General features: G+C 38.0%; 1 protein-coding gene across 3 annotated transcripts in view; it reads right to left on the bottom strand.

The window, feature by feature from the left end:
- The window catches only part of DGKI (diacylglycerol kinase iota), a 467119-nt gene that overhangs the window by 53537 nt on the left and 386697 nt on the right, over window positions 1-26885 (bottom strand). The window contains exons 25-29 of one of the 3 annotated variants that reach the window (XM_030932674.1): window positions 26105-26174; window positions 23456-23466; window positions 22459-22586; window positions 20049-20171; window positions 445-470 (exon numbers count right to left, since the gene is read on the bottom strand). In XM_030932674.1, the coding sequence (XP_030788534.1) occupies window positions 445-470; window positions 20049-20171; window positions 22459-22586; window positions 23456-23466; window positions 26105-26174 (358 nt within the window). Of the gene's footprint in view, window positions 1-444; window positions 471-20048; window positions 20172-22458; window positions 22587-23455; window positions 23497-26104; window positions 26175-26885 lie in introns of all 3 variants that reach the window. The other 2 variants (XM_030932675.1, XM_030932676.1) reach the window with 2 other exon arrangements.

Raw genomic sequence — 26885 nt, 5'->3', positions numbered from 1 at the left:
ACTGACTGCTTGCCTTCCTTTCAGACTTACAGTGCTCTTTGCAAATGAGTGATTGGAACATGATCCCAGTGTCCAACCTGGAAGGCACTGCAGGGAATACCTACCATAAACTCTCATTTGAAGGATAAAAATCTGAGTCATAAAAATTACATGACTAGCCCAAAACCACAAAAAGTTTCTGCTGATGGGACTGAAATCAGGCAGAATAAATTAAGGCTTCACAATATTTGTCAACCAGACTGGTTGGAACAGATTTGAAAGATATCAAATTCAGCTAGGGTGATTTAAGTTTTTAAAAGTGTTTGACATTTCACATTCGAAAACCACAAAGCCAACGTCTTAGAGACATTTTCTTAAACAATTATTTGCTCTGACAATGAACTGCAAAGACCAGGGGTTAAGTTTTAATCTTGAATTGGTATAAATAAGACAGATGATTCTTACCATGATCTTCTGAAGAGACTGGTGACCTAAAAGGAAATAATAAGCATGATCAATATTTTATATGATAATTATAACAACAATCAAGAATTATTTCATAGTAATTATACTCCCAAATTGGATTAAATGGAAAGTCAATATAGTAGACAGTGTAATTAATGTGTTGATTGCACAGTATATTTCAATCAACAATTCCCAACTCTTACCTGGATTGGTTGGATGTTACAGGTTACTAAAATGTCAGTCTATGCATGGTGTCCTAGGGCTGCAACAAACTTAGGTAAGTCTACATTTACCACACACAAAAAAGAGAACTCATAGAAATGTAGTATAGATGAAATCCTGTGATGTGTATTGCCCAAGGACACAGCTCCAGCGTAAATGCCAGGGATGTAAAAAAAAAAAAAAAAAAGCACTAGATTGGGTGTCTGTAGATACAAAGAGATCTACTTGAACAGTATAAATTGAGACAGAAGTAAAAGAAAGAGCATGCACCCTTATCATTACCAGTTTTTGTTTCTACTCTTCACGGAATTTAATGTTTGAGTGAGCTGACCCTCTACTTGCTGCCTTATGTCTCAGAAAATGGGAGAAATAGCATGAGGCAAGAAGGCAATCGCTGGGGTTCCACAGAACTTTACCGACAACTTTTGCAAACTATATGTGAGTTCTGCTCTAATTATGGTAATCAGATTGCAAATGAAAAATCATATCAACCCTAAAAGGCTTACTTCCCCTCTGTTGACTACTAGTTGAAATACTCTGAGTAGTATAGACCTAAGTTTGGAGATGAATTCACCTCCAGCTTGAAGACTATGGCTTTGACTCACACTTATTCTTTTTTGGGGAGAAAGAGAGAGACATATAACGTTATACTCAGAGTTGTTGAAATTTTGAAGGGAAAGGCAAGACGTCACATACTTCCCCTATTTTGAAGGAGTCCTCTTCTCTGAATGATTAGCTCACTCAAGTCCATAGCAGGGAAATGACCAAAGATAAACTCAGGAGTTTGGCAATAAAGCTGCCAATTACTATAACTAATATTTATGAGACATGAAGATAAACCTCAGGGCAAGAATCATTTAGACAATACAAAAATGGTTGAAGATAATTTTTAACTACTTGGGGATGCTTGATATGACTTTACCTACTGGTTAGTAATATTATTGTTTATTATATGAGTGAGCAGTAAAGAATAAAGACAGTGGTAATGGAGAAAAGGCCTTGAACCTCAATGAGTGGCAAAGTATCAACTTATTTCAACTGTGCAAGTCTCTTAAAGTAGACTTTTTCATGAAAACTACAGATTCCCAAGATTTGGTGGAAAGAAAATTGGCTTCTGGGAGATGGACATGGGGAGTGGTGAGCAGAAACCTGCCACAATCCCTAAGTCAATGCTGCCCGAGAAACACCACTTGGCCTCCCTGGTTAGGGTTGATTTATCCTCCCATTGGATCCCCTTATTTTGTATCATCCACATACCAGCCTTTCTCACTGGGTTGTAACCTCCTTGAAAACTAAGGCTGTATCTTATTTAGAACAAGTGAGCCCTTAATTAAAATGTGTTGAGTTGAATTAATCTCAGTTCTGTCACACTGATATTCAGACTGACACATCCTGGAGCTTCCCAAAAAGTCATCATGTTACTGTCAAACCATATTTAGGAGAAATTTGCTTGCTCCTAGGTCAGCTGCAAGAAAAAGTCCTAGAGAATGTGCTTGAAGCTCCAATTGGTTATAATGTGGACACTCTCAGAGCCAAAGGACATCAAAAGCACCCAGAAACAGAGACAACCATATTCTGCCTTAATAATTAGAAAAACTAAAGTGTGTCGGGGGGTAGTATTGAAGGAGAGGTGAAATGAAATTAGAAGCTGAATCTAAAATAAAATCTGTATTTTAAATAAAATAAGCTAATTTCTTCAGCTGTTTAGGTCATAATAGAGTCGGCCACAAGGAAATATCTTTCCTCTTGGTGTTTGCTGATGAGAAGTAAGTAAAAACGTGTCTTGGATTGTTTGCAATTAATTTGTCACAGAGCTACAGGAAGAAAGTAAAATTCATGCCAAAGGACAACTAAATGTCTCAGGTGGAGAGCTTGTGAAGCAGAGTCTTTGCTGGCTTTCTGCAAACACAAAGCACTGATATTCAATCTGAAAAATTCCAGATGGCTCCGTTAGAGTCCCAAGGGGATGCATTCTGCAGTATGTCCAGGCAGTGGATAAAATATCAATTTCAGAGTGTTTTGTGAAAATTAGTCATGTTGAGTTTCCACATTGAATGTCTCCCATATGCCTGGCTTTGTGGAATTTTAAGACATATGGAGTATTTCCATCTTCACTCAGTATTTCACCTTTCGCTGCAACAAGTTACTGCATTGTACTACTGGGATGTGCACATCATCCATTATTGCTGGAAATTGGCATAAAAAGTTAGCTCACAGGTGGATCACCTGAGGTCAAGATTTCGAAACCAGCCTGGCCAACATGGTGAAACCCCATCTCTACTGAAAATACAAAAAGTAGCTCAGTATGGTGGCAGGTGCCTGTAATCCCAGTTACTTGGGAGACTGAGGCAGGAGAATCACTTGAACCCGGGAGGCAGAGGTTGCAGTGAGCCAAGACCGTGCCATTGCACTCCAGCTTGGGTGACAAGAGTAAAACTCCATCCAGAGAGAGAGAGAGAGAGAGAGAGAGAGGAGAAAGAGAGAGAGAGGAAGGAAGGAAGGAAGGAAGGAAGGAAGGAAGGAAGGAAGGAAGGAAGGAAGGAAGGAAGGAAGGAAGGAAGGAAGGAAACAAGCAAGCTAGCTCAGGAGAGAAGAAATATTCTGAAATCAGCAATATAAGTAGTTATTTTAACAACAGAGGTTGAATCCCAGAAACACATAATTATCTTAAACCTGACAGCTGAGGCATGCAGGAAAGCCCCCCGGTCATTCTTTTCACCACACCTGAAAGACATGTGGTTTTATCCCAGACTGTTCATTTTTCCACTATGTATACTTTATCTTGGAGCAAGTATCTGGCCTTACAATGTAAACCATTACTAGCATTCTTATAGCTGTCCTCTACTTCTTTCCTGATCATGAGTCCTTTAGCTACAGAATATTTATATTTGTTTCTGCTTTGTTTTTATTTATGTTGGTACTTTCTACATTTTATTTTGCTTAAATGCAGCAAAATAATACAAAACAAAACTTCAAGCCATGCATTTAAAAATATTTCTCCTATTAAGCCTAAATCATTATTATTCAGGTTTGACTCTCTCCATTCATGTTGATTCAATTTATTACTTGAGACCCTATTATTACCAGGCCATGTGCCAAGGGAAGGAGACACAAAGAACAATTTCAGGGAACTCATAATCTAGTGAAAAAGGAAAATATGTAAACAAATGATTATAATGTAAAAAATATATAATGATCAAAATCTATACGAAGCAAAGAGGTAGCACAGAGGACAGAGAGATTGATTCGGTATGAAAAGTGTGAAAGAAGGCTTAGAAAAGCTAGAATCATCTGAACTTCGCTTTGAAGAATAAAGAGGAGCTTATTAGGTAAGTTAGGAAGGAGAAGAACTCCAGGCAGAATAGCAATAGGCGTGTGAAAAGGAGTACAGATATGAAATTGCATAGAATCCTAACAGATATATAAGTAACTCAGTATTGCTAGAATGTAAAGGAGTAACAAAAGCAAGGACTTGAAAAATAAGTGGCAGGGGCCATTTCATACAGGGCACGTGGGGCCCCTGTGAAGTGCTTGCAATTTACCTTCTAAGCTAAATGGAGCAAGCTCGTGAGGCAGAGAAGTCACACATTCTGGAATGAGCAGGCAGTGGAGAGTGAACCATAAAAGAACAAGAAGACAAATTAAAAGGCAGAGGTCAAGTTAAAGACTATAACTGCAAAACTTCCATGTTAGTAACACAGAAAAAAAATTCCTCTGTCGTTCAATTTTTTTTTTGAAACCCATGGAAAATGACAGGGTGGATGAGAAACAGTAAAGGAAATACCCTCTTTGATTAAATTATTTATAAGCCAAAACCATCATACATGAAGAAGAGCTACCAAGTACAGTCAAAATAGAGCTAAGTTTTAGGGAAACAGATAATTTTGATTTTAGTCAGCTAAAGATATATACACTATTTTATACACAACAAAACCTATGGCAGAAAGCCTTCCACTTTGAGCCAGGGTGTCCTGCTAGCCAGAAGTAGACCCAAACCTAGAAGAGGTTGCTGCTAAGTAAAAGTTTGAAGATAACAGAGACAAAATCAAACTTAAGAGCAGCACACCAAATCACTAAGCCCAATCATCCATCCCAAACTAGAAGCTCCAAAAAAAAAAAAAAAAAAAAAAAAAAAAAAAAAAAAAAAAAAAAAAAAAAAAAAAAACCTCACCCAATACAAATATTACAAGTAATAATGGAAAAAAACCAGCATGACATCTATGCAACAATACCAGAGAAGAAAACAAAACACAGGCAAAGAACACACTAAAAAGATGATGGCATAAAGCAGATAAAAATTATTAATAAATCTTTGTGAAATTTAGAAATGGAGGGAAGGAGGGAGGGAGGGAAGGAAGGATGGAAGAAGGGAGGGAGAGAGTGAGGGAGGGAGAGAGGGAGGGAGAGAGGGAGGGAGAGAGGGAGGGAGGGAGGGGTAAATAGAGCATTTGTGAAATGTAAACTTAAAGAAGAAAAATGATCAAGAAACAGTTATAGGGAGGTGAAAAGAACAAAAGTCTGCCCAGAGTCTTTGAACTAGTTGTTATTAAAGAAACTTTTGGCTTTTTCCACTGTGGCACCACTGCACTGGGGAAAAAAAAGATTAAGAGAAGATAAATAATAATTAAAACTATATTAAGATATGAAACATTGATGAAAGAAATTGAAAAAGATACAAATAAATGGAAAGACATCTCATTCGCATGTATTAAAATAATTAGTATTGCTAAAATGTTCATATTTTAAGCAATCTAGAGATGCTATGTAATTCCTATCAAAAAACCAAAGACATTCTTCACAGATTAGAAGAAACAATCCTAAAATGTGTATGAAACTGCAAAAGACCCTGAAGAGCCAAAGCAATCTAGAGCAAAAGAACAAAGCTGGAGCCATCACACTACCTAACTTCAAAATATTTTACAAAGCTATAGTAACCAAATCAGCATGACACTGGCATAAAAACAGACAAGTAGAACAATGGAACAGGATAGAGAGCCGGAAAATAAATCTACATGTTTGCAGCCAACTGATTTTCAATAAAGGCTCCAAGAATACATAATAAGGAAAGGACAGTCTTTTCAATAAATAGTGTGGGGAAAAGCAGGTATCTAAATGTAGAAGAATATAATTAGACTCTTACTGCACACCACATGCAAAAATCAACTCAAAGTGGATTAAAGACTTAAATATAAGTCCCCCAAACCATGAAACTGCTAGAAGAAAATGGAAAAACTCCATGACATCGGTCTGAGCTATGATTATTTTAGACATGACCTCAAAAGTACAGGCAACAAAAGCAAGAATAGAGAAATGGGATTACCTCAAATTCAAAAGCTTCTACACAGCAAAGGAAACAATCAGCAGAGCAAAGAAACAACCTATATAATATGAATTTTCCTCAAAAAACAAAACAAAAACAGAACTACCATATGATTTAGCAATCATATGGTAAATATTAAAAGTAAATATTAAAAGAATATGAAACCATCATGCTGAAGAGACAGTTGCATTCCCACATTTATTACAGCACAATTACCAACAACCAAGATATGGAATCAACCTAAGTGTCCATCAACATACAAACAGATAAAGAAAATGTGGTATATATACACAACGAAATACTAGTCAGCCATAAAAAGAAGGAAATCCTGTCATTTGCAACAACATGAATGAACGTGAAGGGTATTATGTTAAGCTAAATAAGCCAGGTAGAGAAAGACAAATACTGCATGGAATCTAAAATGTTGATTTCACAGAAGTAGAGAGTAGAATGGAGGTTACCAGAGGCTGGGGCATTTGGGGGTGAGGGAGATGGGAGAGATGCTCATCAAAGTAGACAAAGTTACAGTTAGATAGGAAGAATAAGTTCAGGAGATTTACTGTATAGCATGCTGACTATAGTTAAGGATGATATACTGCATTCTTAAAAAATGCTAAGAGAATAGATGCTAAGTGCTCTCACAACAAAATTAATACTATGCATGGTAATGCATATGCTAATTAGCTACATCATTAATGGTTATATATACTTCGCAACATCATGTTGTATACAATACATAATAATTTTATGTCAATTTTAAAATTATTTTTAAAGAACTAGAATAATAGCTGGGCATGGAGGCTCACACCTGTAATCCCAGCACTTTGGGAGGCCAAGGCAGGTGGATCACCTGAGATCAGGAGTTTGACACGTGCCTGGCCAACATGGTGAAACCCTGTCTCTACTAAAAAAAATACAAAAATTATCTGGGCGTGGTGGCACGTGCCTGTAATCCCAGCTACCTGGGAGGCTGAGGCAGGAGAATTGCTTGAACCCAGGAGGCGGAGGTTGCAGTGAGCCAAGATCCTCCATCGCACCCCTGCCTGGGCAACAAGAGCAAAACTCCGTCTAAAAATAAAAAAATTAGAATAATATGTAGCTACACATTTATAATTATATACATATATATTTTATTTTGAATTTACTCTTCCATGAATCTTGATCTGAACACTTGCTGGTGAAAGTATCCTTCTCAATATTAACCCTGCTTATGAGAATATCCATATTGTCTCTAAAATAAGGACGACTTTTCACACTAGGGTACACAGAGAAACTTGAAAAAAAGGGAAGTTTTGGGAAAACAAAATGCTATTTAAGATAGAATATTATGTAATTTAATTGGTAAAAATTAAAATATTTTCATACTGAAACCAGCAGAGTCATATTATGGATCCAAAAGCAAAAGTCCCTTGAATTTTTAAAGTCACAAACTTCAAATAAACAAAGAAACAGAGAAAACAAAACAAGACAAAATAGAAATCTGTGTTTGAGGCAGTCAGCTTCAGAGGAGTCTCCAGATTCCCAAGGAAGTAAGTTTGTTCCTCTGGAACAGGGGTGTTGTCATGGCAGTCTGAATATATGAAATTATCCAACTAAACACAGCTATAATATCTTGGAATGAATTATTTTATTAGATTAATATAGAGAGATATCACAAATCAGGGCACAAGACATTCAGCACATATTGGCTAGTGGCTGCTACATTATAGACAGCATTCTATCTAGACTCTATTATCACTAAGACACAAAGAATCTCTAAGAAACTCAAAGATACTTTTTTTAGATTGCCTTTGGTCCACACTTTTTCCTTCAAAGCCTCTTATCTTTCAAGTAGATTGGTTACAAGGCTTAAGGACACTGAAAAATGTGCCCAGTTTTCTACCAGCAAAGAGCAATACATAAAGGCAAATGAGTAGTATATTTGGGAAGGCAAAGGTCTTTAAAAAGTATTGCATCTCTTATGATGTTTTATCATTTTTAGTCAATAAACCTGGAACTGAAATAAGGGGTGTCATGACTATTTCAGTCTTTATATCTGGTATAATATACTTTGCAATAGGTTTTAGACATGTGCATTTTCTTGGTAATCTCCATGAAATGATCAAAACTTACAAGCTCATCCTAACACAATATTCTTTTTATTTGAATAACACTGTCCTGTTTTCTTTCCTTTTATTTTTTTTAGACTCTTTTTTTTTTTTTTTTTTTTTTTTTTTTCATCTCATGGCTTAACTCAAAAGCACCCATGGCTTTCCTACTTGGCCCTCCCTCAGAATGGCTACATCATTTCCTTCTTTGGAGATAGGATGTCAGTAGATTATCCATTTTAGTCTCTCCTAAAGAACAGAGAATAGATTAGATAAATATTGGGGATGCATCTACATGGGACTCTTACTTTCTGTAAAGAATCATCTGCAAATGAATGTCTGTCTCCATTCCCAGTGTCCCCAACAGATATACCCTCTACTTAACACTAAACCATCACCTGGTGGGGAGTTGGCCGAGGGATGGGGCCACCACATTGAGATGGGTGTAAGATAAACATGCAGGACAAGTATGACAGCAGTGTCTGAATAGGCATGAGAGCAGAGATTCATATTCTGAAAACAGTCAGCAGTAGGATACTTCCCTAGGACCACAGACTGTGGATGGAGTAGGAGGTGGGAGATACTCATCCAATTCACAGGCCAGACTGAAACAGCCAAGGCCCCTTCATTCTCTGGTTACCATGCTGCAATAACAATAGGAAACAAAGCAGGAATGCTGGGCAAGCTAGTATGTCCACACACTGAAAACAAGTCACTATATACATATTTTATTAAATTTCCCTTTCATGCCTGTCTTTCCTCTTTACTGTCTAGCTTTGGGGATGAGAACCACAGCTAAAAGACCACTTTCTGTAAACATCAGGTGATCATCCATCCTACTCAGGAAGAGAAAGAGAAGCTCTTTATATCAACTCCGAATGTTCTTTCTCTCTCGTTTCAGTCATTTACTTTTATTTCTTTCCCCCTCTCCTGACCACAGCCCTGAGAGTTTCCTGGACTTTCTCATTTACCTTTGTCACAGTTGGGTGGAATCCAGTCTTTCCTGGATAGAACAGCCTCCCATCATGTGCTCACACCTTTTTCCTATGGTGAACATGTAAGAATGTTCATGCCTGGTCAGCATTCCCCAGGTTTGACTTTCCTCCCTGCTTCTTGAGCCATGATGCTTGTCCTCTGTGAAACTCCTACATAGTCCCAAATGAAAACTGATTTCCCCGTTGGGCATTCTCTGCAGGCACATTTCAAGGGTCTGCATCACAACTGCAGAAACATCATCTTTGTTTTTCTTCTGTTTTACCGTGAAGTGGTGATGCTACACAAATTCCATTTATTTCCTAAAACTGTTGGTAGACAAGGTCTTCACTTAACTCAAGTAAGGAAAAGTATGATTTACTGTACTGTGAAAGCACAGCTACAGATTATCATCTCTGGGCAATAGCTTTCTTCCCTTGAGCATCTCTCAAGGGTGCTTAGACTATCCTGGAGAACTAGTTTGCCAGGCCTATGACATCTTTTGCAGGACCTAAGGGAGAAAGAGTGAGACCACGGATCTATGTCACATCTTCACCATCAACACTTTAGCCCCAAAGCATCTCTAATTAGGTAAAACAGGACCAGAAATCCCACAGCACTGCAAATCTCCATTGACTACATAATCCTCTCTTTGTTTGCTTTTGGTCCTTCTAATTATGAATATTTCTCTTAAAACAATGAACAAAGCACATACAGTAAAAGAGAGCATGCAAGAATGAGAGTGAGAGATGAAAGTTACAGCAACCACACAGAGTGGCATTGAAATGAGAGAAAGACAAACACATTCTCTATTCAAGTGGCCACAAACCCATTCAGGGAATGCCAAGCAGCCTCAAAGGTAACATTCACGACCAACAGAGGGAAGGGGTGTAGAAAGAGCAAAATGGAAGGAAGAAGACAGAGATGAGCATTTGTGTGGAGGGAAGGAAATAATTTCCAGCATGTAAATAATAAAGGCTGCTTGGTGAGTTCTTCATTTGTTACAAATTTCTACCAATTCCCTTTATTATCACAATTTCCCAGTCTTTAAGACTCTCCTACCCAAATATATGCATTGATGATCCCCGTGTGAGCAGTGCTTGAAATATCTTGTTTTTTTTTTTTTAATAGATTCCTATTTTTAGGTATATTTGGCTTTTAGAAAATAGCACTGTTGAGGTTGGGGAGATATTGGTCAAAGGTCATATAACTACAGTTCAGCAGACTAAGTTCAAGAGATCCATTGTACAACATGGTGACTCTGGTCAATGATGATATAATATATTCTTAAAAAATGCGTAGGGAGTGCATATTAAGTGTTCTCACCACAAAAATAACTGTGTGATGTAATACATTCATTGATTAGCCAGGTTTAGACATTCAACAATGTATATGTACGTCAAAAATCATGTTGTACACAATAAATACACGCAATCAGTCAAATAAAAAGTTTAAAAACTAATTTTTAAAAAAAACGTTGTTTTACCTTTAGCATTTACAATTCTGTTCTTTCTGTATACCCTCCTCAGTTTGCTGAGTCTCCTGCATGTCTTTCGAGTTTAAAATTGTACTGCCACCTACTGTTAACTTTTAAGAACTGCAACAAAATGAGGGTAAAGGAGTTTGAAATCTATGAGGAGAGAGATTGAGGAAGAATAGGCAAAAGTGGACAGTGGACACAGAATAGAAATAGATAAAATAAAGAGATGGAGTTGGAGAAAATAATGTTTCACAAGCTTATTCATCCTGACAATGTGACCATTGCATTTTAGTATTTTGTAGACAAAATGAAAAAAGAAATAATTAAACCCAGCACAGTTGTGAAGCAATAAAGGATGGGTGGGTTGCCTTTAGAAATCAGTCTCTGCAATATAGTTGCCAGCCCACTCTTTAAAAACAGGGTGAAGAAATAGAAAAGGCACATTATTCTAAAATCCAGCCAACAGAGACATACCCGGAGAGCGAGGAGGAAGGGCCCTTTAGAAAAAGCCAAGCTGCCGGCTTTATCCTAGTGACTCTGGGAACCCTGGCCAACAGCTGCCGTTGAGACATCATCCATCTGGATTTGTGAATGTGGACTCCTTTTTTTTCTTTATAAGCATAAGTTGAAACATGAGGGAGCTCTGGATTGTGAAGGCAAGTCACATGAGGGCCACGTTTATAGTCTTAGCACGTGGGGCTTATAAGGAAGGCACCTCACTTATCTCGTGATCCCGGATATGCAATATCTCCCTGTGGTAACTGAGTAAGGACTCAGCCACAGCTAGTTATTTTTAGGAAATCCAGATAAGGACTTCTGATCCCAGTTTTAGAAAATGGAAGACAAAACTAGGCGGGGTTGGAAGCTGGTTTGGCACCTCTGAAGATAACTGTAACATACCCAAAAGTTTTCCCGACAACATCTCCTCCCATCCCACCCTTCTCAGGAGAGAGTGGGAACAGAATCTAAACAGCGTCTGCTTCCTCCTGACTCTAATGTGTCTAAAGACAAGAGAGTTTCTCACTTATAGATCAGTTCAAGGAGCTCTGTGAAAAAAAATATAATGAATGCAGATTAATCATAGTAATATTGAAAACAAGAAATAAAAATGGGCTTGACAGACTGTGATAATAATTCAATTACTCCAGTGCTAGATATTAAAAACTGCTATGTACTCAACTCTATTCCAAGAGCTGTGGGAGGCACTTAACTTATAACATTTCATTTCCACCTTTAAGGAGATTCTAAGGGAATCATGGAGTAAGACCAGCATCTCACTGAGTATTGGAAAAAATTGTTAGAGGATTGTTGTTCTTATGCGTGATGCCTGGCACAATCATCCAGAAAAGTTAAAAAAAAAAAAAAAAAAAAAAAAGGGCGGGGGGGGTGGGAAATGTGGTCTCCATCTCCCTGATTTCCAAATACATAGTGCTAGCACGGTGTTGAGATACCTCTTGTTCTGATCTTCTTAGAGTTGGGGATTCAGAAGGCCCCAGAAGTACCTCAAAGAAGTCCCATGCCCTATATAACTCCCCAACCACCACCATGTCCAGTACTAAGATGACATCCCTTTCACATTCCTCAACCCCACGCTGAATATGGTAAGTGATGATTGCGCCAAATCCCAGCAACTTGAGATTTGCAGGCGAATTTTTTGAAAGTATTTCAAAATGATCACTCTTTCATACTTTAGATCTGTTTAATCAAATTATTCACCTGAGGCAGATATATTGAGAAAACAAGAGTTGGTGGAAGTTGGAGAATGCAGCAAATGGACCAACAGTCTATTTTGGAGGTGAGTGCCTGGGAAACAATTCTTCCTTGCCACTCTACCTATCACTGTGCTCACCAACAGTGCCTACATCTTCCTATACCCACCATACTTACCTTTTACTTTCTCACTTGTGAAATACCAACATTTCTCCAAGTCAGGCATTCAAGTGCATCTTTATTATTTTGATCTGTGAATTCCCTGGATCAAGCATATTTACATTCAAATTTGAAATACAGAAATGGAATCTACAGCCTACCAAAAATGGTCAACATTTTACATATTATTTTGTTATCACTATTATTTTGTTATAATTTGATAAGTACTAGGTTTAGTATAGCAATATAAATAGACATGTATCTATTTTGGTTTGACAGAGCACCTTTTCTATCAAGGGATGTTGTATGAATGGAACATCCTTCCATTAACCCGAAAAGCCTGCCTTGTTGAATGCCTACCATTCTAAGTATGGTGCAAAGTGCTATGGAGACAGAGGGAGAAATGCACAGTTTGGTCATCCAAGGAACTCACATGCTTTAAAGAGGGATCCAGTCAATACTGCCTCACATTCACAGTATTCCTGAAGTGTGAATAAACATGGCTGCCAGTTTTTACAAATGTAAAAAGAGAGCCACTTAACACTAATATTTCCTCATACTCTAATCATTGGCAAAACTTGGAACTCATGGCAATGAAAGGTGAGAATTTCCTGGGATTATTTCAAATAAAATGGATGTTTAACATTAAAGTAAGTTTGTTTGTTTTTCTTTTAATGTCAGTCAAAAATAAGATTTGGTAAGCAGGGAATTCCGTTCTGACTCTTCCACTAGCTGAACGTGGAGAGGCAAATTTAAATCCATTTCCTCTGAGTGGTTTAGGGCCTCCATATGCATAACTGATTGAGGAAGAATTACAAAAATAACAAAGCAAAATCTCTTATTAAATATTTCACACACTCATAGGAATAGAGTGTTATTATGTGCTTGCCAAATAGACTAATTCACCAATTCATTTCAAACTCGAGGTAAGTCAGGAAGAAAAAGAAGAAGAAAGGAAGACATATGTCAGCTATCCTGTATTTTTCCAGCTGGAATGATTATTCAGGGTGAGCAAGATTGAGAGCAGTCAAAGGTAAGCAGGGACATCAAAGGCAGGTAGAAATGGAACCCAACTATCTCAGTGAAACAGATGCCAGGAGCCATCTTTATCCTGACAGCACTGATTTCATCTCTAAGATACATTTCAGCAAAACCTGCATCCCACTAAGATTAATTTTCTCCCACTTATCTGATTGTGACGTTCAAAGAATATTTCCAAAATCAAAATCGCTGTCCAATAGTCTGTCTTCCTGTTGAGAACCTGAAGCTTTCACAATAAGCACAATTACCCTTTGTATTAGGTTCAGGCCATAACCTAATGTCCAGAAGAAACTGAACAAAGAAAATAGTTGAGGACCAGAGAGGAATGAAGTTATTTCTCCCATAATCAGCCTAGCACATCTGAGTTTTCAGAACAGAGGAGGTTTCTGGGCTTTATTTTCTTGATATAGTGATTCAGAATTGCAATTGCAGACTATACTAAAAAGGTCAGCTTTTCAGTTTAAAGTATTATTAGGTGTTTTGATATCTCCAAATAATTTTGGTTGACCAAATTTCCTTAAGCACACATAACATACAGGGATGTTGAACTACATCGAGTGTTTTCTATTATTTGAGAGACATTTCTGGTTTACACAATGAGGAAGGACAAATACTTATCTGTTCATATGTAAAAGATGAAGAAAATATACATAGAACCCCTAATAAGCCTATTTTTTTTCTTTGAGGCTGACATTTTCATTAATTCTTTAAATGTTCATCCTTTCTAGAAGTAAAAATGTGAAACCTAAAAAAAGCAGCAAATTCTATTTCATCTTGTTTCCAGAACACTCTATGCATATATCCATAATAGCACTTATTAGTACGAATTGTAATAATTGGTCTAATATTTCCCCTTTAAATATAAGCTCTTCAAGGGCAATAATTATTTCCTCTTTAGTTTTATATCTTCAGTGCCTGACTTCAGTCACTGAAGGTGCCCAATATTGACTTGTTCAATACATGATGGACTGAATCGTTTATGCTATTTCTTAGGATTCAAATGAAATCACAAATCAGACCTCACACATTATAGTTAAACATTTGCTAGCACTATCTTTCCTTGTCGACAGAAATCCTCTGCCGATCATAAAAACCCATTAGTCCTGTGTAGCTGATAGGGTACCAGATACCTGCCTAGAGACAGTTATCTGGATTGAATATCTGCCCTCTGTGTGGTTCACTACACCGTTTCCCCTGTGTCTCAGTCTAGTGCCAAGATATTATTTGTGTGACAGTCCGTTTTAGTTCTTTCAGGCCTAGGACTTGGGGACACTGAGAAAAAGAACACCTCTTTCAGTCATTTGGGGGTTTCTTACAAACTACAAAATCTAAGAACCAGAAAAAAGTTATTCTGATTCAGAAACAAAAGCAGTGCCTCCTAGCCCCTTTACCTGTCTGCTCTTAACCCATCTGACTCAGACGTGAGTCAGTCCTTTTCTCAAAGAAAACTGAAGAATAATACATCAGAGTTTTCATTCCATGCCTATTTTCTTATCTCATAGATCTTCAAGTGGCAAAATTCTTCCTTACAACTCAAATAGATTTGATCTGCTAAAATTTAAGTTAATTCCCTCCTTATTAATCTTCTGCCAAATGAAACATAGTCTTGTCACTAATCGTGGTGGTACAATTAATGATAAGAGTAAATACATTTCCAGAATCATGTCATTTTAAATAGAACTTCCTCGAACCTTGAAAACATTTTTTTTTTTTAACTTAAAGACAAAATCATTATGGTCCCAGCAGTAATAATGTCAGTCAACCACTTCTCACCAATTCATTTCAAAATTGGTTCTTAAATATTCGTTATTATGTTCACAGCTTTTGAAGACACTGTACACATTACGTATCCTACTTTGGAATTACAGTCTTTCCTATAAGACCTGCATATAAGTAGTCATGTGTCTATCTTTCTTAAAATCATAATGTTTCTAAATGGAAACAGTTCATAAAAATGCAACCAGTTCCAGTAATGATAGAAATCTAATTCATCCTCTTTATATTAATTGCCTCTCACTCTGCCTGAGAAAAAGGGAGGTTGATGGATCTAAGGGACGATTTTAAAGTTTAAAACCATGGGAAAATGCTGAGAAGATCCAACAGAGCCAGGTCAGTTGCAATTTGGAGGGGAAAGGGCTGCTTGGCACAGAAATGCCCTGAGTGATTTGGAAAGCATTGTAGGTATATGGGGAAAGCATTGTGGGTATATTTCTGTTTTCAGTACTTTTTTCTTTTAAATCAGACTTCTCAGAATTTTGTCTTATTTATCTTTTCAAAGAATTATTTATTTATTTATTTATTTTTATTTTTTATTACTTTTTTTTTTTTTTTTTTTTTTTTTTGAGATAGAGTCTCACTCTGTCGCCCAGTCTGGAGTGCAGTGGTGCGATCTCGGCTCACTGCAAGCTCCGCCTCCCGAGTTCATGCCATTCTCCTGCCTCAGCCTCCCAAGTAGTTGGGACTACAGATGCCCGCCACCATGCCCGGCTATTTTGTATTTTTAGTAGAGACAGGGTTTCACCGTGTTAGCCAGGATGGTCTCCATCTCCTGAACTTGTGATCTGCCCGCCTCGGCCTCCCAAAGTGCTGGGATTACAGGCGTGAACCACCGCGCCCCACCAAAAATTTTACTTTCGGTTCATCATCTGTCTGTTTTATTCTCCTTGTCACTGATTTCTCTTGTTATCTTTATTATTTTTCTCCCCTCTCATTTCTTTACGCTGGGATTTTTTCCAATTTATCAAATTGAGTGCTTTGCTTATTTGCACACAATCATTTTTCCCTTGATAAATGAATTTAGAGTCCTAAATCATTCTACGAATACCACGTTAGCAGTGTCTTGAAAACGCTAATAAGTAGTATTTTCAGTTCTAAGAATTGAAAGTTTCTCTTTTGATTTCTTTTTATGTAGTGAGTTATTTGGCACTGTCAACAGGGTGTTAAAATTGAACCTTTCCTATCTCCCAAGTTGACTGGGGCCTTAAAGCTTAAAGCAACAGATGCTGATCATACCTAGATTATTACAACAAGTGCTCAGGGTCGTTTCAATTACTGACTCATAAATACTCTAACTGGGAAGGTAAATGTTGCAATATCGAGGAAGCTGAAACTGCATATATATTCTGCAACACAGAAGGGCAGAGGAAGTTTGCTGCATTTTTAAAAATAATAGAATATTAGAAATCAATATCGAAATGGAGAAATAATTTATAGCATATGTAAGATGCAATATTCTATAACAAAAATTATTAAAAACCCACATCTATCAATATGAATGAATTTCAAAAATACAATGCTGAGTGAAATGGCAAGTTCCAAAATATATGTATTATATAACACAGGCGAAAACAAAAACACAAGTTGAGTATCCTTTCTCCAAACAGCTTGGAACCAGAAGTGTCTCAGATTTTTATTTTCTTAGGATTTTGGAATACTTCCATTATACTCACCAGCTGAGCATCCCAAATGCAAATATCTGAAATCCAAAATGTTTCAATAAGCACTTCCTTTGAGCATCATGTCAGCACTTTAAAAGTTTTGGATTTTGGAGCATCTCAGATTACAGATTTTCCAATTAGAAAGACTCCAACTTGTACAAAACAAAACAAAACCATAAAACAATGTTTTTTGTTTGTTTGTTTGTTTTTCCTGAGACAGAGTCTTGCTTGTTGCCCAGGCTGGAGTGCAGTGGCACTACCTCAGCTCATTGTAAGCTCCGCCTCCCAGGTTCATGCCATTCTCCTGCCTCAGCCTCCCGAGTAGCTGGGACTACAAGCGCCCACCACCACGCCCGGCTAATTTTTTGTATTTTTAGTAGAGATGGGGTTTTACCGTGTTAGTCAGAATGGTCTTGATCTCCTGACCTCGTGATCCGCCTGCCTTGGCCTCCCAATATGCTGGGATTACAGGTGTGAGACACCGCGCCCAGCCTAAAACAATATTTTTTCCACTACTTTATGTTGTTTATGGCTTGAAAGAAAGACATAATGCAAATATAGAAAAACAATGACATAATAAATCAAGGTGGTTGGTACATGATGGCCTTCTATATAATTTTTACGCTCATTTTGATGAGAACATAGTTTATATACATTTAATAATTTTAAACTGAAGTTTACCACCATTATATTTTGTTTCAATCTCTTCTTTTAAAGAAAAAATGCTTAAAAAATAATTCTCAGCCATATTTACTTCTGGGTAAGTTTGCAGTTGTATATTTAATGTGCATGCATAGTACCCCTATATTGTAGGATTTTTCACTTTACAAATGTAAAAGAGAAATAGAAACCAAAGTAAACCTCTGTGGCTCTGGTATGCCGACTTTGTATGGTCCCTTTGGGAAGATAGTGTAGGACAATGGAAAAAGCATGGAGTCAGAAGTCAAACTGACCTCAGGTCAAACCACACTTGTCATCTGAAGTGACCTAAGATAAATATTTTACCCTCTAGGAGCCTCAGTTTACTTATCTGTTAAGCAATGGCTAAATTTCAAAATTATTGAAAGATTATTTAATTACGATACAAAGCAAGTGGGAAGTATTCCATCAATACTAGTTATTACTAACATTGTTAGTTATTTCCACAACTGCAATTACACCTATTTGTGTCAGAGATGATGTCTGAAGGAGATAAAAAGATATTCTAAGAAATAAATGGACATAATAATTGTAATAGTTAAAGAATTAATTTAAAAGTTGCGGTAAGGCATCTAGTTTAGTTTGATTTTTAAGTGACTTAACACAATTTTAATATGCTTGTGTCTTTTATGAGGCAGGAATTCACACCGAACCTAGTGGAGATGACTTGTCTTTGTTGCATGATGTCTGGAGATTCAGTTGGAGAAGCCGTTAGGCGAGGAGTGAATGTTTGAATGTCCCTTTGCTTGTTTTCAAAGTAATTTTTCAGGTTTTTTTTTTTTTTAAGTGTCTACTACTCTTGGGCATTTTAGAATTAAAGTAGTATAAATGACAGAAAACTTATAGCTGTCAATTGAAGATCAACCAAAAATTAAGAGAAATCCCTAAAAGGATAATATAACTCAAATTAACAGAAAGAGTTGATTTTGACATCTGGTTTTAAGAACCTGGCTATTATGTAAAGTGGCAAATTTATTTGTGATTCTTGGGAAGAACATTTACTATCTTATATATAATTATTTTATTTATCTTGATATGTACATCAGTATGCTACATATAGAAAAATCAGGACCTAGAAAACTAGATTGAGCTCATATTTGCTTTGTGGAAACAGACTATATACATGTACAACTAAAATACTCATCTGGTTTGTCTAGGCTTAATTTTATTTCTGTAGCTAATTAAAACTCTAATTTTCCAATAAGTCTGCCCACAGATAAATGGCCACTTTTTTAGCCATCCGTGGGTGGCTGACTCACCCTGGTTCGCAAGCCTCAATTCTGTATAAAAAGGAAATGGAAAAACATCCTGAATTGTAAGCAATCAAAATGCCATCAGAAACTAACAACACAGTTTAATTAAAAAGAAAAATCCATAGTAATTCATTTTTGTTCCTTTCCCCTCTTCACACAAGAAAATAAGAGGTAATAGAGAGAAGCGATTAAAATGCAGTCTCCTTTTGCCCTCAGGGTGTGTGCCTCGAAACTCTGCCAATGAAATAATTAGCTCCAAATTTCTCATTTTTTTCCCCCTTCATAATATTGAAATTGCTTTCTGGTCTTCCTTCAGAAACAAAGCACTTCCTTTGCCTCTTTAGTTAACCCTAGGCTTCTAAGAATCTTTAGTAATCTCGTTATTCTATCAAAAGGCGAAGGCTGTGTGGTTACAAGGCCATTGTCACTATTTGATTAAGATACCAGGTAAACTGAAAATCAGTCTAGTTTCATGAACACACTGGATTTGTATAACCTCTGAGATGGACTGATTGGCCTGAAATTAAAGAGTAGGAGCTCATGAATGTATCTGTCACCAGGAGAGATGATAGGAAGGTGGATTCACTGAGCACGAAGGCATCAACACTGCTGTGGAACTTCAGCATGCATCCTACACTCTCACCATGATCAGACCTCAGAAGAAAGCACATGTACTGTTCTGATCTACGAACAAATGCTTTACTGCTTACCCACAGAGACTGCAACCACAACATGGGCAGCACCCAGCTTTAGCCAACAAAACCATGTGGCAATATTGGGTAGAGCACACGTGCACAGGCTCAGGACTGAGGACCAATGAAACAGCAAGATAACGTGTTCACAAATGAAAAACCACGTGTCACTTTCAAGATACTCATGATCACTCTCATGCATGTCTTTATGATGTGGCAAACAGGGACGTCTGATAAACGCTAGACTCCAGTAAACAAGACCCTGGTGAGGTTTAAAGTATGGGGAGGTCCACATGCAAAGGGCTCAACGTGACTCAGAAGCAAGAGAAATGGAAGGTGGAGCTCCATGAAGAGTTTGGGGTAGATAAAAGTGAGCAAGTTGCATGGAATTTCAAACACAGAGTAGCACCTGCACGAGACAGCCTGAGCGCCATTGAAAAGAGAATCCTGCCCATTGGTGCACAGCCCACAGTACATCCTCTCCCAGCAATCACAGTGGCACAGAGGAAAAGAACAGCGAGAGGACTCTTACTGTAGCACGCGGGAGTGGCTGAGATCTTTCAGATCTGAGTCCTCATAATAGGGAGCTATCATCCCCAGCCCACTGTCACTCAGCATGCGTTTCCGCAGGGCAGGATTCCACCAGTCTGAGATCCTGAGAGAAAGAAGGGCACCAGACAGTTAAGCATTCAAAGTCAGCCACGTGACTTCATCTCCACTTTCTGAAGATGAATCTTGCCTGTAAATGTGAGAGGCAAAATTCATCTTTATGGAATGTTTACCAGATACTACATATTTATTATTTCATTCACTTATCTCAACAATCACGAACCATTTGTATGATTCTGTCCCCGTTACAGCTGAGAAAACTGATTTTCAAGATTAAGTCATTTTAAATGTGACATGAATAAGAAGTAATAGACCTAGTGTAGAAATACAGATTAGAAAATAACAAAGCCCCTTCTGTTACACTGCTTCCCTGATCCTGGTTTAGTTCTGGGGAGGCAACTGGTAAGAAATAAGAAAGGCACTGATTCAAGTTCTGGTGGATTTTCAGGCTACTCTATTTTTGGAGCTAGAGCTAACAGAGGTCTAGCCAGGCCAAAGCAATTCCTTTTGGCCATTATTTGACATGAAGAAAACGACCTTACAAAAAACTAGCCGGGCATGGTGGCAGGCGCCTGTAGTCCCAGCTACCCAGGAGGCTGAGGCAGGAGAATGGCATGAACCCAGGAGGCGGAGCTTGCAGTGAGCCGAGATTGCGCCACTGCACTCCAGCCTGGGCGACAGAGCGAGACTCTGTCTCAAAAAAAAAAAAAAAGAAAGAAAGCAAGAAAAAGAAAAAGAGAATGACCAAGTGAGCAAAGACCAGGGCAATTTGGCAGAATGGACTTTCTCCTTACTAGATCAAGAGTCACAGCCCAGGTTAGGTGGGCTAACCTGGCTCTAGCACCTGCTGCTTCTGCAATAGGACAGAACATCCTACCTCCTTTCCCCACTACTGATGGGTCTGATGCATAAATGTGCCCTGCAAAGGTGGCCTTCCCCACCACCTTTGGGGCTCCCAGGGGTGCATCAGGCTACCCCTTGTGCCTGTCAGCCTTCCCCCATGCTCTGACATCGCGGCTCTGGCTTCCTGAGAACAGCTTTCTATCTGTTCTACACAGCCACTTGTGGCCTCTCTTTTCTCCCCCCAGACTTGGTACATACTGGACATCAACTGCCCCTGGCAGAGTGAGAAACCACTCACAAATAGCAGCAGTGAAGCAAAAAAGTGGAAAAAAAAGTAAATCAAGTGACAAGGGGAAAACAGGGATGAAGATGACATTGCAGTTGTGCTAGCCTAGTGGCCTGTTTATTCATACTGTATGAGGATGCGTATACCATTTGCATTAACTATTTGGGTACATTGTATATGGTTTCTAGAGCAATTCTTATTTCAATAATTCAGGCCTCATAGACCAGTAAAACACTAAATTTCACAAGGGCAAAGATTCTTATCTGTTTTTATTTTTGTACTATTATTTCCCAAGTGCTTACACTAAGACTTGGCACACAAAATTCTCTAAATAAATAGTTTTGAGTTATTGAAATAACTTAGAAATATTAATTATGTTTTGGTGGTAGAAGATGGTCATTAAATGCATGGGCTCTGGCATCAGGCAGCCCAGGACTGTATCTCATTTTTTCTACTTATTTTCTGTGAAATACTAGGCAAGTAACACAACCTTTTAGGTCTCAATTTTTTAATCTACGAATTAAGGATAATTGTTCCAAATTTTCAAGGTCACTGTGGAATGATGATGATGATGATTATTATTATAACATTCTATTTAATGCATGTTTTAAAAATGCCAGGAATGACTTTAAGTGCTTTATCCATATCAATTCTTTTAATCACCAAACAATTCTCTGAGTGAGGATTATTATTATTTGTATTTTACAGATGAGAAAATAAGCACAGAGCACTTAAGATGATTAAGTCACTATGTGGTAGAAATAAAAGAGAGACACAGGACAGAGCTCCTAAAAAGTGCTTGGTACATCATAGTTATTATACAATCTACATGTCTCCAGCAGCCTGGAAATAGCGAAGAGGAGGAAGAGGAGAAAAAGTATCAAATCACCTGTGTCAATTTTTAATGTAGACAACAGAGTTACTACAAACGTGTAAGCACAAACACAAGTACTAGTGTTTTCTAGGTTTGTTAGGAAGAGTTGCTGTGATGGAGAAAGAAGGCTTGTACATGGTGCAAATTTGGTTTTGTTTCTACATGGCCATTCATAAGACAGACTTATAATAACCACTCTAAGGAAACCCAACAAGAAAATCTGCATTTCAAAATCATTTGATGTTATTAGAATGATGTCAAGTTCAAAGGCAAACCAGACATGGATGTCACCCTGAGGCCAGCCTCACAGGCAAGGAGAGGCACACTCACCCCGAGGCTTGCTCCACCACCAGGTCAGGCATGCCCGGAGGTGTCCCCGCTGGCTGTGACACCACCATATCCGGGTCCAGAATAAAAATCTCATCTTGGGAAATCTCCATCACAAAGTGCAAATGTTCCTAAGGAAGAACAAGAAGTCTGTTGCATGAAGAATAACAAAACAAGTATTCTCGGTCTCGAGGAATAATGATATTCTCCAACATGTCAAAGGATCACAGTGTGTTGTCAGAGCTTGATCAGTTGGTGATCCTCCCCAAAGCTGCGCTATGGCAGGCAGTGGGAGATGGGGAGAGATGAATCCCCTTGGTTCAGGATTTTCAATTAATCAGGATTTTTTTTAGGTATGTCTAGAAATGGTCTTGCCTCGTCTTCCCAAATACTGTTAGAGAAGTGATACCCACATACCATTGACCCAGTGAGAGTGTATGATAGCCTGGACTTCCACCCCATCATCTGGTCAAAGCTAAGCAGCACGGTTAACATCTTCATCATTAGGTTCAATACTGTACATTTTTTTTCTAGGATAATTCAGATAATGGGAGGACTTCTTAACTTGGGCAAAACCGTATTTTTTTTCTCATTGCTGACCTCTAGGGATTGGAGAACTGAAACTAAGTAGTCTAGTTATATACTTGGGACCTCAAACTTGCTAAACAGAAACGAGCTTAAAAAGACATACAAAATTTGGCTAAGAAGGAGTAAAAATATCTTTGTAAATGAAAATTTGCAGTATAGGCTGGTGATAATGTCTACAAGTCATCTTATTTTCTGTACCCATTTGCAAGATCAAGCCATATCATCTTGAGTCCATAAATCATAACACATGTGAAGATAAATAAAAGATTCATAGCTTAGGTTATGAACACCATTCCAGAATTTGTAAGTGTCTCGGTGTGTTTTGTTAGAAAAATTTATGAGATTAGCCACCAATAAAGTACATTAACTTGGGAATTTTTCACTTTTACAAGCAGGCTGGAAAAAAACTTACCTGAGATCTGTCTATTCGATAAAAGCGATCAGCAGAAGTTGCTAGGGGAAAAAAAAAATGCAGATGGCATTCAGAATGTTCTGTAATCTGGCATCAAATTTATAACCTTCTCTTCGACTATGCCGGTCAAAACCCCTACATGATGGTCGTGCTAGTCTCCTGGCCAGTCCCTAAATCTATTAAGAAAACTTCAGCACTTCCATGCCTCTGCCACTGCTATTCTAAGGCTTAGAAAGCCCTGCCCATTGCCTCTGCCATCTAAATCATACTTGTCTTTAAAGAACCAGCTCAAATGCTTCTGCTTCTGTAAAACCTTTCTCAGTCCCAACCTCCCTACCCCAGACAGAACGTATTGACCCTGCCTCCATACACATTTACATTTTTTAAAACTTCTTATACAGACTATCATCACAGATAACCATGAGACTAAAAGACCTTGCCTCTTTAAAAATCTGTTTCATTTAATCTTTTATGCCTCCTGAAATTAGCACAGGATCTTAAAGAAAGTTAGGAATCGGTATGTATTTATTAAGTAAATAAAGCTAGAAAAAGCTACGGTTACGTGCACTTCTTAGGGAAGTGATTTCCCATTTTGGAAAACGGCTTGAAGATTCAGGCCAGGGACTATATGTGGTCTTAAATGAATCATTTCACTTTCAACCTGCGTCCTTAGAGCCATGTCTGAAGGAAGCCAAAACAGCAAAACAATTATTTGAGCATTCTCTAAAAGAGATTGAGCTGCATCTATAGTATGAGAAAAAAAAAAAAAACCTAAATTAGAAATTTTGGGTTTCTAGAAATTATTTTAAATATTCTTAATATTAGAAAGAACTATCAGCTGCATTTCGGGAAGCTCAGGTGGGAGAACTGCTTGAAGCCAGGAGTCTGAGACCAGCCTGGGCAACAAAGCAAGACTTCATCTCTACAAAAACAATTTTTTTTAATTAGCTGGGGATAGTGGCATGCCCCTGTGGTCCCAGGTACTCGGGAGGCTGAGGTGGGAGCATTGCCTGAGCCCAGGAGTTCAAGGTTGCAGTGAACCATGATCATGCCACTGCACTCCAGCCTGGGCAACAGAGTCAGACTCCCATCTCAAAAAAAAAAAAAAAAAAAATCAAACCAAAAAGAATGATGTGCTTCTCACTTACATCTATCTAACAAAACCCAAATATTATAAATAGATTTTCTACAAAACAAACAGCACAAGAAAGAAAAACTCAAAATGCAAGTAATTATTTTAAATTCACAAACACTTAATGAGTAGCTTCTCTCCAAAGGGGACTGAATTAAGAAACCAGCCAATCATCGTCCCTGCTCTCTAAAATCTCAGAATAGAATAAAATCTGCCTTGGAGAAATTCGCTCTATTTTGTTCTTTTAAACCATGACTGCAATTACCTTTCAAAGGTTTTTTTAATAAAACTATGGAGTTAAACTACATCTGGGTTAAGACTGTTAGCCACAATAGTTGTAGTTTTATCTAAGACTTTAGATAGAACATAACATAAATATTTTCATAATTTTCTGAAATACATGTTGTTCCTCTGCAAATTCAGGAATGACAAATGATTATGTTTCTCATTGCTATGGAATAAAGAAGCTGGAGGAAAGTCCTCAGAGGCAGCTGACGAGACATTAACAAAAACTTGCATCATGATTTATGTGGGTTAGATCTCATATAAATACAAGTGCCTACTTTCATAACACTAGAAAAATATGCATATGGTATTTAAAGTGTTCTGTGATCTGGCACCAAAGTTATAACCTTCTCTTCCACTATGCCAGTTAAAACCCTTACATTCCAGTCATGCTAGGCTACTGGACAGTCCTTAAATCTTAATAGATCTCTGCTGCTGCCATCCTAATGCTTGCTCATACACTCACAAATCCTGTCATACTCATATTCATGTTTATATCCTCTCAGATGCTCACCCAGATAAACAAAAAAGACGTCTACAATGAAAACCGTGTCTCCATATGAACAAGAGAGAGAATGAGTAGTAGATACATTGGGTAGTATGTAAGCATGAATATACAGAGGTGAAAAGGTACTGCAATATGGGTAATTGGATAGAAATGTAATATCAGGCAGCATCTAGGAGACAGATATTTGAGATAAAAACAGACTCATTAAACAACCATAAAATAACTAACATGTAATGCATGCAATATGTCATGCTTATCCAAGCAGATGTGAATGCAACTGAATTTTTCTACCTTTCTCCAGAAATGTATACATCATACTGCAATAATGGTCTCATAAAAATAATATGAATGTTCTATAAGATGCAAACAACACAGAAATTAGTATCCATCCTATGCTTATAGAATCCAGCTACTGGTCTGAATTAATTTAAGGCAGGCAGTCAAGTTTTAAGAAACGAGGGCTGATGAAAAGGAAACATCAGCCTGAGCAACTTGATGCTGGGTTCAGCCAGAGTTAACCAAGCTGTTTTGAGGGAAATGACTTCAGGAAAGCACAGTGCAACATTAGTAGGCCCACATTGTTCCGCACGCAAAAACCAGCCATGTGGTCACAAGAAGGCTTTCTGAATAATCTTTTGGAAAACTAGAGTCCACCCTATCAATGGATGCCTTGCTCTTCAACTTCCCCAACTCCCATGATACCCACAAGAAATGCAGAACTCACCATCTAGGAAGCACCACCGAGGGGAGAGCCTCTGTGCTGAGAGAGCCCTGGGGAAGGAGGTTTCATGGTCCTGGAAAGAGACACACACATTCTAGTGGCTCCATTTCAATAACCTGATGGGCTTCCCTCACTCAGCATTCTGCCATCCTTTCCTACACAAAGCACTGGTGAGAAGACCAAATCACATTTTTTTTTTCTCTAGGAACAGAAAGAAGGGCTCTGCTTTGAAATTCTTTCACATAGAACTTTTAAAAATAACTCCCTCATAAAATTACCAGGAGGTTTTCAATTATTCCATTAAATATTTTCAATTATTCCATTAAACATAAATAATCTATTTTAGGACATTTACTTCTTATGTGAATTTCTTTCTTTCCCTTTGTGAAGCCAAGGAACGAGTGACAGCTGGCTGTCATTGACACATAGGTCTAAGGCACTGGCACAGAATGAGAATGAATCAAACGTTATCTACTGGCCACATGGGACATACAGTACGTGAGAAAAAGCAGCAGCGATCCATACACAGGGGCTGTTCATCTACATGGAAACAAAATCAACCTCACACCTTGAGGTCATCTCTAACCTCAGCCTTCTCCACTGAACCCAATTACAGAGGTGTAGACAAGGAAGAAAAGTAGTGCCAGGTTAACCCATGACAAAATCACTCTGTCCAACACTCACCCAAACTGCAATGTGCTCATTCACCTGAGCATTTTCTAGGCGTCTGACGTCTATGACCTCCCAATTACCCCTCTCCTATTTAACATCAAGTCTGCCTGAC

The sequence above is a fragment of the Rhinopithecus roxellana genome, chromosome 6 (genome assembly GCF_007565055.1).
Source record: "Rhinopithecus roxellana isolate Shanxi Qingling chromosome 6, ASM756505v1, whole genome shotgun sequence".
Classification (NCBI taxonomy): domain Eukaryota; kingdom Metazoa; phylum Chordata; class Mammalia; order Primates; family Cercopithecidae; genus Rhinopithecus; species Rhinopithecus roxellana.
The sequence above is the reverse complement of the archived record's forward strand: the minus strand, read 5'-3'. Positions and strand labels throughout refer to the sequence as shown.